Genomic DNA, 17,627 nt, shown 5'->3' with positions numbered 1-17,627 from the left:
CGAGTTTTTCAGGCCTTTGTTACCACAGCCAAAACAAGTCCCTCTACTTCGCTCCTATCCTGAGATGGCGGACCTAGAGGGAGGCCAGGCAGTGTCCTGGACTGGGGTGGGGGCAGGGTCCAGCTTGATAACAAGGCCTCAACCTGGGTGGGAGCTAGGACTCAGCAGGGTCTGGAGATACCCAGGAAGGCTTCTTAGAGAATTGCAAAACTTGGGGAGTGGTCATGGTGCTTTCGGCTTGAGGCCTGAGGCCAAGGGGGTAGATGGGTTTCCTGAGGGACAGAGTAGGAAGGGAGGGCCTGGAGAGAACCCTGGGAACTTCATTAGGGGGCTGGGCAGGAGGAGGAGCCAGAGAGGTGAAAGGTCAAAGCCTAGGGGTTTCTGAATGATGGTGGCAGTGGAGGCGTTCGAATGAGGGAGTAGCAGGCAGGGAGGAAGTGGAGGTGATGGGTGGAGAAGAAAAGAGAGAAGAAGGCTCCCAGGGAGGCCTGGTCCAGGGAAGGCACTTCCATGACAGGAGGCATATGAGTTGGCTGTTGTAGGTTGAGTACAGGGGCAGGGCCAAAGATGGAAGAGCCAGAGAATCAGGAACCAGGGCTTGTCCTTTCTAATGTGGAAAAGCCCAGGGGCACTGGGTCTGTCCTAGGAATAGATGCAGCTTGCTCCTCCCTCCTTCATTCATTCTTCCACACACATTCTCTATACTCCTCCAAGATGGCGATGGGAACACAGAGGCAGCTCTGACCCAGACCCTATCCTCAGAAAGAACCCGGGGGTGAGAGTAGGGGCGCAGACAAGGAAACCGGCAGTTCATCCAGTAAACAACATTTATTGAGCACCTACTATGAGCCAGGCATCATGCTGAGCAGTGGGTCCCTGCCCTGAGCGAGCTTCTCGTCTGATGAAACAGAAAGACAATAATGAAATAAATATATACCCTGGATCATTACAGCTGGGAGGAGAGCTCAGAAGAACATAACAAGGGCTAAGGCCTCACTGGGGAGACTATAAGCTCATGTAATGGTCAGGAGCTGAGAGATGATGGGGACCAGGGGTTTTGTGACTCAGCTTAAGGGGCAGAGGTTTCTTAGCTGAGGCCCAATGGTCTCAGAAGGTATCAGCTCAGTGCAAAAGGGCTGTTATTGACTCTGACTCTAAACAAGCCCATTCACTTCTCTAAGTTTCTGTTTCCTTACGTATAAAACAATGATAATACTACCAGCCCTCCCTAAGCCACCCTATTGAGCATGGAAAAGTTAGAGCAGAATTTTCATAAAGTACAAAAAAGTATAATAACCCAATAGAAGAGGCACAAACTGGCATTTCACGTAAAAGGAAACACAGATAATAAAATAAAAACACAGAGAGAGATATTCGATCCTAGCTTGACAATGCCTCCTGGATGTCGAGTAGTCACATGGCCTGTTACCCTGAGCTCTCCTGCGCATGTGCTCCTGGAGTCGTGCACAATGCTCAGAGCAGCACTATTTGCAAGAGCAAACACCTGCAAACACTCAAATATCCGTCCATGAGAGAGTAGATGAATAATACACCATGCTATATTCACACAATGGAATATTACACGCAGCCAGAATGCACTACATGGATGTGTGACGATATGGATAAACCTAAGCAGTATAATATTAAGTACAAAGTAATCTCAAAAAATTACACAGAGCAAGATGCCCTTTTGTAACAACTAAAATGAAAATATATACTTTGAAGGAATACACAGATGCAACAAAACTACACAAAAAGGAAAGCAAAGGAATGCTGAACACAGGAGGTAATGGTTATTATTCTGCGTGGTACGACAGCAGGAGAATGGGTGGTAGGAAACCTCTATGATGAGATGTAGGACATTATCGAGGTCCTAGTTGTTTTGTGGTGGGAGCCAATTAAAGAAGTGGTGAGAATGTGTCATGAACTAAAGGTTATAAATAATCCAATACTGTCCACTTGAGGTCTAATTATACAGGAAAGGGGACAATCTCAGGTCATTTCTAATTGACTTGGGAATGGAGTCAGGAGTCAGATTCCCCCTAAGACAGTTCCTTCCTGGACGTTATTGCTTCTTCTTTCTCTCTCTCTCTCTCTCTCTCTCTCTCTCTCTCTCTCTCTCTCTCTTTTTTATGTTTATTTTTGAAAGGGACAGAGAGAGAGAGAGATGAGCAGGGGAGTGGGGGAAGGGGAAAGGAGAGAGAGGGAGACAGAGGATCAAAAGCAGGCTCCACAGTGACAGCAGAGAGCCCAATATGGGGCTCGAACCCATGAACAGTGAGATCATGGCCTGAGCCTAAGGCAGACGCTTAACCAACTGAGCCACCCAGGTGGCCCCTGGAGGGCATTTCTTCTCGAGGTCCTCTCACTCCTTATCTTTCTCCCTCTTAAGTACCCAAGGGCCATCACTGGCCATGACTGTGACCATCACAACCTTCCTATCTTGATTTCTTCAAGGGTTTTATAGCCCCGATCTTGCTGGGCACCATGACTTATGGGTAGATGGGTTAATGTTTTCATTCTCCTTTCATAGGTGAGGGGCTTGAGGCCCAGAGGAAGGGAGTGACCTGCTGAGGGTCATCTGACACATTTGTGAGGGTGCCTGCATTGGGCCCAGCTCTAGACTCCCACAAATGTTTCCCTCTCCACCCTGGTGCCCAGTGTTCCCAGCAACCTCCTAGATGAGTCTTTGAAGGGCTAAAAACACCCAGGCACCCTCTGTACCTGGAAGATGACTTTGTCTCATCATGAATCAGAAGGTACTGGGGCTAGGAGGATTCGTGAGGTGCTGGAAGCAGCCAAGCCACTCTCTGCCTGGGTGAGTGTGCCACTGGGTGGTGGCCCAGCCTAGATCCTTAAACACCCTCCTCACCCCTCACCAAGGGGATTCCTGATCCACAGGCCTCAGTCAGCCTACCTCAAAGCCAAGCTTCAGGATGCTGAGGTGACCTGAGTCTCTGCATCTCTCCATCAGTTTGCCCATCTGTGATATGGGAATATACACTTCTATTCCAGAAGTGATGTGAAGACAAAATATGACAGGATGTGAAAAAGTTTGGCAAAGTACAAATTTCAGATGGTAGGGACCATTGTTTTTGGAGGAGAGCAGTGTCTGTCAGGATGAGGGTCTCCCCCACCATAACAAAACTTTCCCCAAAGAGTAGAAAAGTATTTCAGAGGAAACAAGAATTTGACTTCAAATAGAGTCAGAGAGGCACTCTTGGGGAACTCTAGACCCACTCCTCACTTTTCAGACGAGGCAGCTGAGGCCCAGAAAAGTGTAAGCATATATCCAAAGTCACACAGCAAGGCAAGGGTAGAGAGGCACTAGGCCAGGCAGGATTCTCTTCCTTGCCATCAATTCCCCAGTGAAGGACAGAGGTCCTTTTGAGGCAGAGCTGAGACAAGGCTGAGGTGAGAAACTTATAGGAGGCTAGTCTCAACTCAAAGAGGGAGAGCATCCTCCCTACAGAGATTTCCCTCAACCGAGTCAATCCCTGACTGCCATCCTGCTCTATGCCCATCCTTGCACCTCTCATCTGGGCCAGGGCCTCCTGCTTCCAGGGCCTGCCAGCCTAGTCAGACCCAGCCCTCTTTTGCTGAGGAGAGCATGAGTCAGACCAGACTATCCTCTGTTCCTGGGGCAGGTGAGCCCAGGCCCAAGAAGGAGGAAGAGATTGCTGGGGGCTCAAGGAGAGAGAACCCTCCTCTTTATCAGGGATCTGGGACCGGTGAAGACTGGAGGAGCATGGCATTTAAAGCTCCTCAAATCTGAGTTTGAGTCATACCAGGCACTGCCATTTCCTGACTTTGACAGTGGTCAAAATTACATCTCCTTCATGACCAATAGAGAGGAAATATTTTCTCCCTCCAGGGTGGTTCGAGGATTAAATAAAAAGAATGAAATAATATAACCCATACATCCAACGATAACCCATGTTATTGTTTATGAACAAATAAACTCTCATTTGTTCATTCAAATGTTGAGGAGCTTCCTTGCATTGTAAGCTGGGCCCTGAGGATGAATGGCACATAGCAGAAGCAGGCAGGGGTGGGGAAGACCCCAGTACCCAGTACAATGAGAGACTTGCCGGACAAGGGCGGAGGTGGAAGGGGACCTCAAGGGTTGGATCAGCTTGAAGCAGGAGAGGCGACCCACACCCTCTGTTGGGAGGGCGGAGGACCACAGGTAGTCGTGTTGGTTTGGCAGTGGCAAGTCAAGGGCGTTTCCGTTGAAATTCGTTTTGCGTGAGAAGCAGAAGGGACTTTGCGAAGGGACTAGGTTTGAAACGGCTGAAGGGATTAGGAAAGGACTGAAAAGAAGTAAAGGAAATTAAGTCTTCCAAACTCCCATTTTTGGTGATGGGTACCGCTTTACCTTTACCTGTCCTGTACTCCATGTGGGGGGGGGGGGGGGGGGAGAATCCGACCGGTAGAGGGCGTAAGAGCCACGTATCACGGAGCTCAAGAGGAGGGGGCGGGGCACAGGGCGGAGCAGCGAGGACAGGGGCCTCTGAGACGGCGGGGGCAGGTGGAGGGCCGTGCCTAGGGGTGGGCAGCTGGAAACGTGAGGGGGGTGGGGGCGTGGCCACAGAGGGTGGGGCACCTGGAGCGGCGTGGGAGGGTCAGAGCTGGACTGGCAGCAGAGGTAAGAGGGGCGGGGCGTTTGGGGGCAAGGGAGGCTGGACGGGCTCTCTGGGAGAGTGGGATTCACAGAGAAGGGCCCGGTGGGGGGCGTGGCCTGGGCGGGGTGAGGGGTGGGGCAGGGAGCGGCTAGCGCCCAGGTCTCCTGTGGCGCCTACTGCTCCCCCTGGCGGCGAGTCCCGCCCCCTTCCACCTGGAAGAGTTTCTGAGTGTACCTGAATGTCGGTGTGTACCAGTTCATGGGTCGGAAGTTGCCATGTTGGGGTTTCTTTGAGCAGAAGATGTTACCACACAAAAGCGTCTGAACCGCAGTGGGGGCGCAGCCCCGGCTGTATGTCAGAGGATCTGACCACACTGAGAGCTTTCGCGTGCCGGAGGGAGTCCTTGGCGGGGCAGTTCGGCCTGCTGGGTTCCAGAGGGGGGCTCCTCTAGAGGGTTACTTCGGTCTGCAAGTGCTCAAGCAGTCTTGTTTCTCTTTCAGCTCCTCCCCGATTCCCTCCCCCCTAACTCCCGATTCCCAGCCTCGCGCGCGACCGGAGCCCACCCCCTCTTTTGGGCGCGAGGCCCCGCCTCCCGCCCCCTTTCCTCAGCCACAAAGTTTATTTGCAACAAAAGGGAGCGAGGAGCTAGCAGCCAAGAGGGAGGGAGCGGGAGCCGGAGCGGGAGCGCGAGGGGAGGCAGGCAGGCCGGCTGGCGGGCACGGAGCCGAGGAGCAGAGCACTGGGATCCTGCCCGGACCGGGCCGGGCCGCGATGCTCCGAATCGCACCGGCCGAAGAGGGGGCCGGTCCTGGGGGTCGGCGCTGAGGCGGGAGGGACCGCGCTGGATGGAGCAGATGCCGCCCGCGGCCTCAGAAACTTGAGCCGCAGCAGATAAACCTCTGCTCGGGTCTCTGCGCCCTCTCCCCGCAAACCCCCTCACACTGCTGCTGCAGAACCCAGGCCTTCGGACCCCGGCTGCTGCGCTCCTTTCGCGGCGAGGGCGTTGGGGGGGGTTGGCCACGGCTCCCCGAGGCCAGCCCCCCCAGAGTGAGTGCTGCCACCATGGCGGACGGGGCGCCCCGGCCCCCGCTCTATCGCAGCGTCTCGTTCAAGCTGCTCGAACGCTGGAGCGGCGGGCCCGGACCGAGGGAGGAGGCCACGGACACCCCCGGGCTGCGGCGCCGCGCCTCGTGCCGGCCGGCCGCGACCGTCCCGGGCCAGCCCTCCCGGCGCGTGTCCAAACTGGCGTCGGGGCCCCCGGCCGCCCCCGCGCAGCCGCGCCCGCTCCGCAGCCTCTCGCCGTCCGTGCGCCAGCTCTCCCGGCGCTTCGACGCGCCGCGCCTGGACGACGACCACTCAGGGGCCCGAGACGGGGGCGTCTCCCCCGGGGCCGCGGAAGAAGCGGCGGAGGGTGCCGCGCGCGGGGCCTGGCCCAGCGTCACCGAGATGCGCAAGCTCTTCGGAGGCCCTGGCTCCAGGCGGCCCAGTGCTGACTCTGAGGCCTCGGGAACGCCCAGCCCCGACGGTGCCGTGTGGGAGCCTCCGGCCCGGGAGCCCCGGCAGCCACCGACGCCACCTCCTCGGACGTGCTTCCCCCTGGCTGGCCTGCGTTCCGCGCGGCCGCTGCCCGGCCCAGGGACCGAGGGGAGGAGGCAGCGGCAGCAGCAGCAGCAGCAGCAACAGCAACAGGAGCGGGCGCAGCGTCCGGCGGATGGTTTACATTCTTGGCATAGCTTCTCCCAACCGCAGGCCGGGGCCCGGGCCTCCTGCTCCTGCTCCTCCTCCATCGCCTCCTCCTATCCTGTCAGCCGCAGCCGGGCTGCCAGCTCCAGCGAGGAGGAAGAGGAGGTCCCGCCGCCGCCGCCCGGGGCTCAGAGTCCGGCCTACCACGGAGGCCACTCCTCGGGCAGTGAGGAGGACCAAGACGGTGAGGGTGGCCACCGCTGGGAAGGGAGGCCGGGACCCAGGCCTGGAAGCTCCTTCTTGGATAAGGACTGTAGGCCACACAGTTATGGGTTAAATCTTGGCAGCATGGACTCAGCAGGGGGAGCCAGGAGTCCTGAGCCCTCCAAATCTCCAAGAGCCCCTAGTGAAGAAGGACCCCGGGAGTGGGGTACTGGCTCGCCTCCCTGTGTACCAGGTCCTCAGGAGGGACTCCGGCCCATGTCTGACACTGTGGGGGGAGCTTTCCGCGTGGCCAAGGTGAGCTTTCCCGCATACCTAGCCAGCCCAGCAGGCTCCCGTGGTAGCAGCCGTTATTCCAGCACGGAGACCCTCAAGGATGAGGACCCATGGGCTAGTCGGGGTTCTGGGGGCTGGGGCATGTATCGCTCGCCTAGCTTTGGAGCTGGAGAAGGTCTCCTCCTAAGGCCCCAGCCTCGAACCCGCACCAAGGGACCTGTGGGCACCACGAGGGCATTGCGAGATGGAGGATTGGAGTTGGACAAGAGTCGGCAGCGGAAGTCCCTGTCGAATCCAGATATCGCCTCCGAGACCCTGACGCTGCTTAGTTTCCTTCGCTCAGACCTTTCAGAGCTGAGGGTCCGAAAACCCGGTGGGCGCCCCAATGATCTTGGGAGCAGCCCCTTGGATGGCAGAGACTCACCAGCAGCAAGCGGCCCCTGCGGACAACTTGGGCCCATGCCTGGCCCGTCCGCAGCGTCACCTGGCACCCGGCCCACACTCAAAGACTTGACGGCCACTCTGCGGAGGGCAAAGTCTTTTACCTGCTCTGAGAAGCCTGTGGCCCGCCGCCTATCCCGCACCAGTGCCCTGAAGCCCAGCTCCTCTGAGCTCCTGCTGGCAGGCCCAAGTGCCGAGGAGGACCCATTGCCCCTGGTTGTCCAAGATCAGTATGTGCAAGAGGCCCGTCAGGTTTTTGAGAAGATCCAGCGAATGGGTGCCCAGCAGGATGATGGAAGTGATATCCCCCCTGGAAGCCCTGACTGGGCAGGAGACATGACCCAAGGGCAGCGGTCCCAGGAGGAGCTCTCTGGCCCTGAGTCTAGCCTGACAGATGAGGGCATTGGGGCAGACCCTGAGCCTCCTGTTTCAGCTTTTTGCAGCCTGGGTACCACAGGGCTGTGGCGACCCCTTTCTTCATCCTCAGCCCAGACCAACCACCATGGCCCTGGGGCTGAAGATAGTCTGGGAGGGTGGGCCCTAGTGTCCCCTGATACCCCTCCCACACCAGGTGCCCTCCGCCGGAGACGGAAAATCCCACCTTCAGGCCCTGGTGGGACTGAACTGAGCAATGGAGAGGCCGGGGAGGCCTACAGGTCTCTGAGTGACCCAATTCCACAGCGCCACCGGGCTGCCACCTCTGAGGAGCCCTCTGGGTTCTCCATGGATAGCAACCTTTTGGGCTCACTGAGCCCCAAGACAGGACTTCCAGCGACCCCACCTGTGGATGAGGGCTTGACCAGTGGCCACAGTGACTGGTCTGTGGGCAGTGAAGAGAGCAAGGGTTACCAGGAAGTTATTCAGAGTATTGTTCAGGGGCCTGGTGCCTTGGGGTGTGTGGCAGATGACAGGGCTGCTGGCAAAGCCCCCAAGAAGAAATCTCTGAGTGACCCCAGCCGCCGTGGGGAGCTGGCTGGGCCTGGATTTGAGGGCCCTGGAGGGGAGCCCATCCGAGAGGTTGAACCCATGCTGCCTCCGTCTAGCAGTGAGCCCATTCTTGCAGAGCGGCAGGCAGAACCAGAAGAGCCCAGTCCTGCCAGGGGCCGGGCGCAGTCTGAAAGGGCCCTACTCAAGACCCCACCTGCCTCCTCCACTGCCCACCGTGACTTCCACCTTGACCCTAAACTGGCTGATGTTCTGTCCCCACGGCTCATCCGACGTGGTTCCAAGAAACGCCCAGCCCGGAGCAGTCATCAGGAACTCCAGAGAGAGGAAGGCAATGAGGACCCGACTAACAGCCTGTCTCGGGCCCGACTGTCCTCCAAACACGTTCGCCACGCGAGTGTGCCCGCCACCTTCACACCTATTGTGGTACCTGAGCCACCGACTTCCGTTGGCCCCCCTGTGGCTGTGCCAGAGCCCATGGGCTTCCCTGCCAGAACCCACTCCACATTGCAAGCACCATCACTCGAGGATGTCACTAAGCAGTATATGCTGACCCTCCACCCTGGTGAGGTTCCTGCCCCAGTACCGGTGGATATGCCTTGCTTGACCCCTGTTGTACCGCCCTCTGCTGAGGCCAAGTCCCCTGAGGCAGCCAGGGCTCCAGATGAGCCTGTCCCAGCCAGCAAGTGCTGCAGCAAGCCACAGGTGGTGAGTCCTTTGTGGGGGGCTTTAGAGGTGGGGCCAGAGAAGGGCCATATGCACTGACTTACACAGGAGCCTTTTGAGTGTGCTCATTAGGTAGGTGCCCAGGTCTAAGGGGGCTTCTCTGGTCCTGGAAGTGCCCAGATAGTTTTAAGAATGTTAATGACACAGGGCTCCTGTCTACTCAGGCCCCAAAGGCTTGTGCGGGTGCTGATGTCAAAAGTTCTTGTCTGCTTCAAGGTATTCTCGGTGATAATTCCAAAAGGTTTAATCTAGCTAGTCCTTAGCTATTTCTCAGGGACTGGTTTTAGAGATTCCGGTCTGATTCTTTTTTATAAATACCCAAGGAGGTGTGAGAGTCTTTCCTGAGTCTTACTGCCCTATCGGCCAGCCCCTTTCTAGGATGTTAGGGTTTGGGGCCCACAGCTGACATAGGTCTGTACTTCCTCATGTGGTTCTTCTGTGGCAGATCAAAATGTGGGTTTGTTCCTGGGCCTGGGAGAATTGGAGAGGTACAGGCATTACCAATGGAGGAGCAAAGAAGATTCCATAAAGTGCACTGGTGGCCCTGGGCTTTCTCTGTGACTCAACCTCTCCATCTGTAAAATCACGGATTGTGGACAAGGTGCTACTTGTCTCCATCCAGCTGGTGCTGCACAAATTTGACAGTTCATAGGTTGGAGTTGAGGCCCTCTTGGTGCCTGCGGTCTGCCAGAACCTCTTCTGATTAGAGTGGGGGCTTGTAGGGGAGGGCAGGGACAGAGAAAAGGCTGCTGAAGCTCAGCAGACAGGGGCCTTGAGAGAGTTTGGGAGTGGTTTCAGCCCCCACAGGCAGGGCTGCCTCTCTGGGTCAGGGTGGGACCACTGTTCCCCCGCCATCCTGCCAGCTCTCATCTCTCCCACCCCACCCCCTTTCTGGTGACTGAAATGCTTCCCCCTTCCTCTGCCAGACCCCAAGCCCTGGGGACTCAATCTTTCTGAGGGCTCTCCTTCTGCCTTCAGATGTCCCTGGAGTTTTGGCTGTGGGTTTAGATAAGTTCTAGGTGTCATGATGCCCTGGCATCTGACTTAGAAGCTAGATTCTGGGTGTTGGGTTCTGGGCCTAGTGTGGGGATGGCTCAGGGTTATTTCAACCATGGCCTGCATTCCCACTGTGTTGTGGGCCTGTGTGAAGAGCCTGGAAACCCTAAACCCTGGACTAATTTGGTCACTCCCAGTTCCCAGCACTCTCACGGCCCCTCTGAACTCTTTCTTTGTTTCCCTTTCCTTGTCTCTGTTTCCCCCTGGTCCTGGCTCTGGTGTCTCTCACAGAGACCACAGAGAGAGCCAGCAGGCAGGGAGTGGGGAAAAGGGAGCTTGGTAGGACAGCTCTGATGCCCCTAATTTCAGAGCCAGCTGTCTTTGGAACATAGGGGTGGGGGAGGGCATGAGCAAGGGCAGCTCCTGCCCAGGCCCCTTCCCCAGCTGCCTTTCCCATATAATTATCTCCTCTGGGAGCCTTGAAGGCTAAATTAGGGAAGAAGGCAGAAATGAACCAAGGGACTCAGGGAAACTGGTGGGGGTGGGGGTGGGGGTGGGGGAGATGCTCCTGAGAAGAAGCATGAAGACCCAGAGAGGAGGTGGGAGTTTTTGCAGAATAGGTGGCTTTTGGCCTGCCTTCCTTCATATTGTTTGCCTGTCCCACCCAACTTCGGCAAGAAGCTTAGCCCCCTCCACCACCATGTCTGTCCATAACACAGGCTTCTCCCTGTCCAGCATAGAGCCTCTCTCGGGCCTCCAAAGCTTCACCTACTCTAGCCCTCCCACTTTTGTAGACCCAGCTTGATGTCCCCTCTTGCCTTGTAGAGGAGAGAATGAGTGAGTCTGTCTTTGGAAGAGCAGAGTTTGAGCCTAGGCTCCAGATCCCATGTGGGCTAGGATCAGTCACACCCCTGCTCTATACCTCACTTTCCCCTTCTGTAAAATGGGGGTAATGGTTTCTGTCTGGCAGGCGATTATACGGTGAGTGGCTGGTGTGATCACTTCCTCCCTGGGGGCAGGAGAGAGGGAAAAAACAGGCTCCACTCCCCCCTCTGCCATGCCCACAGCTCTTCTCAGTGACCGGCCTGGCCCTTCCTCCCTGCCCCCTACTGGTTTTTGAGCACAGGGTTGGGCACTCTGAGCCTCAGTATAACCTGGTAGACTTGAATTGGTTCAAAAGAGATTCACCATCCCCTAATTCCCCAACCTCTTCATAAAGCCTGGAGGTTCTCCTATCTGCTAGCCTCAATCCCTTCTGCTATCCCCTTCCTTCTGCCTCCAGGAAGATGGGGAGCAGCTGTTCACCCCCTCCTACTGGCCTCCATGGAGGAGACAATGTTCCCTTGTTTCAGGCCTGGGGCTCCAGTCACGTTCCCAGGGCTGTGGGTGGGGATGGTGTGGTGTGAGCTCCAGAATAAGAAGGGAAGAGAAGAGGCTTTCACACTTTGCTGATGAGGCAGAAACTAGGCTGAACCCAGCCAGGGGCTAACAGGAGAGTCCCTGGGGGGCAGAGGTGGCCCCTGACCCAACCCAGGCTTTGAGGAGTCCCTCAAACTCAGGTCTCTCCCAGCCCAGAGTCTCTATTTGCCCTTTGCATGGCGTATCCCTACTGGGAGCAGGTGGCCTGGGTACCAGGCCTGGCTCAACCTCTAACTTGCTCTGAGACGTGGACAGTCATCTTGGACCTCGATTTTCCCATCTGTACAGTGGGGTGTTAGACTGCGTGGTCTCGAAGCTCTGTAGGGAAGACAGCCTGCAGAGTGGTCAAGGGAAACAGGAAGTGTTGGAGTGTTGCTGGAAGAGAAAGAAAGCTCCGTGCAACAGCTGTGAGAGCCTAGGAGCCCAGGGAATGAGGAATAACTCGTGGTCATTTTGTTCTCTGAACACCTGCTTGCGTATCTGCTGGGAGCAGGCAGAGCTGTTGGAGCCTCCGTGCCCTGCCCTGCCACACCCCTTGTCGTTTCCACTTACACCCACAATGGCCCGGATGATCAGACTCTTCACTCCAGTGCTTCCCCTACCCTGGCCTTCAAGTACTGAGTCTTGTAGCCCAACTTTCTGCCCTCAGGTACTGATACCTGAACACATTTGACAAATGTGACAACTATAGCCCAGAAACAGGAAACGACTTGGGTCTCAGAATCCTAGATGGATTGACTCACAGAATTTTAGCATACTGGACTAGCAGTTAACAGTGGCTAACATTTATTAAGTGCTTACTATATGCCAGATACTCGGAATGTTTCATTCTTCGGATGTGGAAACTGTGAGAATCTTCCAGAGCTGGATTCTTTGAATTGCAGACTGTTAGATTCCCACCGAGTCCTAGGAGGTCAGTGTCTTAGAGGTGAAGGAGCCAAAGGGATCCCTGTTTCTTGGTGGGACTGGCCTGCCATCTGAGTAAGGGGCGTGCAGTCAGGGGGTACCTGGGGCGTGTCACCTGCATACCCCTAATAGCCTGAACACCTTCCCGGTGGTTATTTAATTCACTGGGACCTGGAGGTGGAGTGGAACGAACTTTGAGACTCAGTTCTGAGAACACTGGGTCTAAGGTCACACGGCAAGGCAAGCCACAGCTGGGCCCAAGCACCAAACCCCTGCCCCAACAGACATGCCTCCCCCGCCACCCCACCCCGGCTTGTCCGACTTGCCCGGCTGCAGCCCTTCATCACCTTCCTTCTCTCTGTGTCCCCTTGGCAGGGAACCCATGGGGGTGGGAGTTCTCTCTTTTCCCTCCTTGGCTCTTTGCTGTGATTTTTCCATGGAAACTGGTTCTGGGAGGGGAGGCAATTAGGACATTTGGAGTTCTGAGTGATATCAAATATCTATAATTAAATGTCTTGTCACCCAGAGGAGAGTGGGATGGGGAGGGCAGGCAGAGGGCGGTCCCTTTCTTCTGTTTATTCCCCCCTCTCCCACCCCCAACTACCCCCCCCCCCCCGCCCCTGGCCGACTCCTTCCTAAGGGCCCTGGACTATTGGAGGGAGTACAGTCCAGGAATGGGTCCCCCACCAAGAATGGAAGAGTTGGGGGATGGACGAGGGTTGAGTCTGACATTTTTCAGCCCCACATTTCCAGGACCAGCTGGGTTTGGGAGGCTCTGTCCCCAGCACCCTCCCAGTGTAGGGACTTGCCCTTCCTGCTTCATTCCTTTCCATCTGTGATCTCAGGCTATACATGCTGCCCCACGGTGGGGTGGAGGCACCCCCAGTCCTGGGGAACCAGACACTCAGACCATTCAGAATCTAAAAGCAGACTTAAGGGACTGAAGGATGTTGAAGAACTGGTCTGGGGGCTGGCAGGGGAGACTTCTTAGAGGTGGCTATGCCTGGAGCCTGGCCTTGAAAACTGGAAGAATCTATATAGCCAGAGAAGAGAGGGAGGGGTTCTAGGAGGAGAAGGGCACAGTGATGAGCAAAGTCTAGGAGACAGGAAAGACATGACAGGTTGTGTGTGGTAGGAGTTTCTATCAGAGACTTGGGTGACCCACGATAGAGCCATGCATTCATCCCTTTAACAAATACTTACTGAGCTCCTAGACATACCAGGCACCCTCCGGGGCCCTGAGGACACAGTAGCAAACAAAACAAAGTCCTGGCCTCATGGAGCTTCCAGACTAGTGGGGAGACCTCACTAGGGGCTGGGGAGCAAAAGAAAGTAGGTTAAGGGAGCAGAGAATGACAGGGAGAAGGTACTATTTCAATTTTTTAAAAAAATATTTTTATTGATTTTTGAGACAGAGACAGAGCATGAGCAGGGGAGGGGCAGAGAGAGAAGGAGACACAGAAACTGAAGCAGGCTCCAGGCTCTGAGCTGTCAGCACGATGCGGGACTCGAACTCACAGACTGTGAGATCATGGCCTGAGCTGAAGTCAGATGCTTAACTGACTGAGCCACCCAGGCGCCCCGAGAGGGTACTATTTTAGATCAAGAAGTCTGGGAAAGCCTCTCTCAGGAAGTGAGATTTGAGCAGAGGCCTGGAGGAAGTGAGAGAGCAAACCAGCTAGCCGTCTCAGGGAAAGAACATTCTGGGCAACCAGCTAGCCATCTCAGGGAAAGTACATTCTGGGCAGAGAAGAACAGCAAGTGCAAAAGCCCCGAGGCAGAAGTGTGTTTGAGAAGTTATCCAGAGGACTGTGTGGATGGAGCAAAGTAGGAGATGAGGTCAGAGAGGTCAGGGAGGGTGGAAGTGGGTCAGGGTTGAGGTAGATCTCATAGGCCAATAGGAGGACTTCAGCATTTACTCGAAGTGAGACAGGGCAGGCACCTTGGGAAGGTTGTGAGTAGAGCAGTGACCTGATCCAACTTAGGCTTTCACAGGTCTGCTCTGGCTGCTCTGTCGGGGCCCACGGTGGAAGCAGGGAGGCCAGTAAGGAGGCCACTGGAATATCTGGGTGAGAGCTGATGGTGGCTTAGGCTGGGACAGAGGTGGTAGGGTAGTGGGTTTCTGCTGCAGCCCAAAGGGTTTTGTGAGGGACTGGATCCCAGCGTTCAAAGTGAACACAGAGCTACTGTGGCACCCATTGCTGGGCAGTGTGTGAGGGGTTGATTAGGGTGGGGAGGGGGAAGTTGATAAAGTCCCCAGGGTGTACTGGGGCTGTAGGCTGCACTGACTGCCCCCTGCAGACCTACATTGGCTTGGTTCAAAACATAGGAGAGGGGAACCACTACAGGGCCGTAGTGAGGACAGCCACAGTGCCATATCCCACTGGTGTCTCCTCTACAGCCACCATGACACCCATCAGCTCCAGCTTGCATTTTCCTGAGACCGGGAGCTCATGCCACCCCATCTGGTCCTCCAGCTAGGTGGGCATTGCCATGGTCCCAATATATGGATGAAGAAGCAGGCCCAGAGTGGACAGAGGTTGGCCTAAATGCCCTGTGGTTCAAGTATGGGATTTGGCCCCAGGTATCCTGACTCCCAGGCCATACGTTGGTCCCACAGAGTTCCCACTGAGCAGAGTTGGCTGGAATGGCTGTGTTAGGGTGGGGGAAGGGGGAGCCCATGTTTCCCAGAAAGGCTTGAAGCCCTGGCGTACTTATTGGGAAATGTGCCCAGGCAGCCTGGCGCCTTGCTGGCAGGCCCTAAAACAGGGGCTCTGGGTCTCCTGGGAAGCAAGAGCCTATTGGAGCCAATGCCCCCGCCATGGGAGTTGATCCTCTCCCCCCACTTCCACCCTAAGCCTCTGGGGCATTCCAGGGGTGGACTGAGGCAGAGGAAAACTGCCAGGCTGCTGGGCCCTGGGCAGTGAGTGAGCCCCAGCCCATGACATGCAGGGGCCTGGAGCCCCAGCCAGGGTATCTGAGCTCCAAGAGGGGCATCTATGACCTCCCCCTCCAGTAGCTGTGGGAGGTCACCAGGAATGACTTGGTAGCACATAGAGGCTGCACTGGGGGTCAGGAGATGGATTCTGGTCTTAGCCTCTCCATTTTCCTGGTGTGTGGCCTTAAATAAGTCCCTTCCCACCAGAGCCACAGATTCCTCCATGCTCTTGGACACAAGGATAAAACCTCCCCACGGGGCTGCTGGCAGGGGCAATAGCTTTCCTCAGTAGATCCCAGTTTGTAGACTGAAGTGCCATTAGGCTGCTGAGGAGACTGAGGCTAAGTGGGGCTGGGCCTCACCAGGTCCAGCCCCCAAGGCCTTTTCCTTGCCACCAGCTGCTGTTCCAGGCTCCACCACACACACAGATGAGGCTCTCCCCACACTTGTGGCAAACTGGGGCGCTTAGTCTGGGGTGATGCTGTTGCTGCCAGGAGTTTAAAAGTTGGTCCAGGGCATGGGGCCGTCCCTGGGCTCTGAGACTCTCCCTAGGCAGGGAGAGAGTGCGTGCGGAATCTACACAGGCACCTGAGGTCAGAGGGACATGAGCTGATTCCAGTCTAGGCTGGCAGACAGGTGGTATATTGGTTTCCTGTTGCTGCTGTAGCAAATTACTACACATTTAGTGCTCAAAATGATACAAATATTATCTTACAGTCCTGGAGGTCAGAAGAAATGGGTTTCACTGGGCTAAAAATTAAGGTGTTAATAAGGCTGTGTTTCTTCTAGAAGCTTTAGGGGAAAACCCATTTCCTTGCCTTTTGCAGCTTATCGTGTCTGCTGGAATTTCTTGTCTTGTGGCCCCTTCCTCCTTCTTCAAAGCCAGAAGCATCACACCTTCAAATCTTTCTCTCACTCTATACCTCCTGCCTTACTCTCATAAGGACACTGGTGATTACTTTCGACCCACTTAGATCATGCAGGAGAATTTCCTCATCTCAAAATCCTTAATCGCATCTGCAAAATCCCTTTTGCTGTGACAGGTAACATATTCACAGGTTCCAAGGATTAGGACATGGACATCTTTGGGAGTCATTATTCTGCCCACAACAGGTGGACAGAGGGGCCAGGCTGTTGGTTCCTGAGACCAAATCCCCCGTAGGTACTGGGCATGAGGCAGAGCCTCTGACCACAGGCCCACTACATCTATTGTACATTCATTTCTTCCGATGTTCATTTGTCAATTGTCATTCATTCATTTTGCAGTCAATTGTTGAGACCCTTAATGGACAGTAGGGACACACAGGGAAAGCTGGGACATCATCCCTGCTTACCAACGCTTTTCAACAAGGGTGCTAGTCCCCTGAGGTGGATGGGGTCGAGAGGTTGGCTGAGCACTGGCCTGGTGGGAGAGGGACAAAAGTGGGTCACTTATGGATGGGCTTGGTTTTTAGGGGTTGCTGGCCCTGAGCTTTCTGACTAAAAATTGGGAGGAAGCAGCTTCCAAGAAGGGCAGTTAGCAGAGGATTTAGAGGCAAGGCAAAGAGGGAAGTTGAGGGTCTAGGGAGGGAGTGGGAATTACATCTCTGTCAGGCTGCTCTAAGTGACCTTGGGTGAGGAAGAGCTCCCTCACCTCGTGTGCCAGGAGCTCCATGTTAGGGATTGGTGACCTGGTGCTGTTGGACCAGAGGATCTGTCAGGTTCCTTCATGGCCTGAGAGGCCGAGGTGCTTCCCAGGACCTGGTATGTGGAGGGTAAGGAGCACTGCTCAGATCCTTTCATCCCCCAGGCTGGTTTGAGACCCAGGGCAAGCATTTACAGACTCCTCTGCATTGCCCCCTCACTCCCCCAAGGATTATTGTTGAGATTAAATGAAATCATGCCAAGAAGTCTTGACACATAGTAGGTGCTCAAGAAGTGTTAGTTCCTGCCCTCATGACTGAGAGGCTCAGATGTTAGGATTCTAAGATTCTAATAGACATTGACTCTGGAATGCTCAGCATCTCTTTCCAGCCGTGAAGCAGAGGACAGAGCTCTGGACAGGAGAGCAGGTAGGGTCCTGACTGGGTAGGGTCAGTGGCCCAGTAGCCTGGGACTTTGGAGGGGGCAGGTGGGCAGAGAGAGAGGGGCTGGGTATTTGGGTGGAGTCCAGCTCCCCCTCTTCTTTTGTTACCACCAGCCCCAAACTGGGAGGCTTAACAGAGCCTGAGCCCTCTCTGGTCAGAGCCCCAGACCCATTTGAACCTGCCTCTGAAGCAGGGTTCACAGCCCTTCCAAGCCAGGGGGTCTGAGGGTCTATGTGCCTGGTGGGCTTTGGGGTTGGACTGATAAGGGTTGACATGTCAGAGTTGACTCTAACTCACTCATTGAGTGAAAACTAACAAGTCATTGTATCTCAGCTCTGAGCCTTAGTTGCCTGCCCTGTCAGTCCAGGACCCTAGATTTAGAAG

At 55.5% G+C, this 17,627-nt stretch overlaps 1 protein-coding gene across 3 annotated transcripts in view; it reads left to right on the top strand.

The window, feature by feature from the left end:
- Positions 1 to 5,235: 5,235 nt before the first annotated feature.
- Positions 5,236 to 17,627, top strand: part of ARHGEF17 (Rho guanine nucleotide exchange factor 17) — a 58,295-nt gene continuing 45,903 nt past the window's right edge. For 2 of the 3 annotated variants that reach the window (XM_045038770.1, XM_023239455.2), the window contains exon 1: positions 5,236 to 8,900. In XM_045038770.1, the coding sequence (XP_044894705.1) occupies positions 5,688 to 8,900 (3,213 nt within the window). In that variant the 5' untranslated portion in view covers positions 5,236 to 5,687. The remainder of the gene's footprint in view (positions 8,901 to 17,627) is intronic. The other variant, XM_003992762.6, reaches the window with a different exon arrangement.

Source organism: Felis catus, chromosome D1 (genome assembly GCF_018350175.1).
Source record: "Felis catus isolate Fca126 chromosome D1, F.catus_Fca126_mat1.0, whole genome shotgun sequence".
Lineage (NCBI taxonomy): Eukaryota > Metazoa > Chordata > Mammalia > Carnivora > Felidae > Felis > Felis catus.
This window is presented reverse-complemented; position numbering and strand designations above follow the sequence as displayed.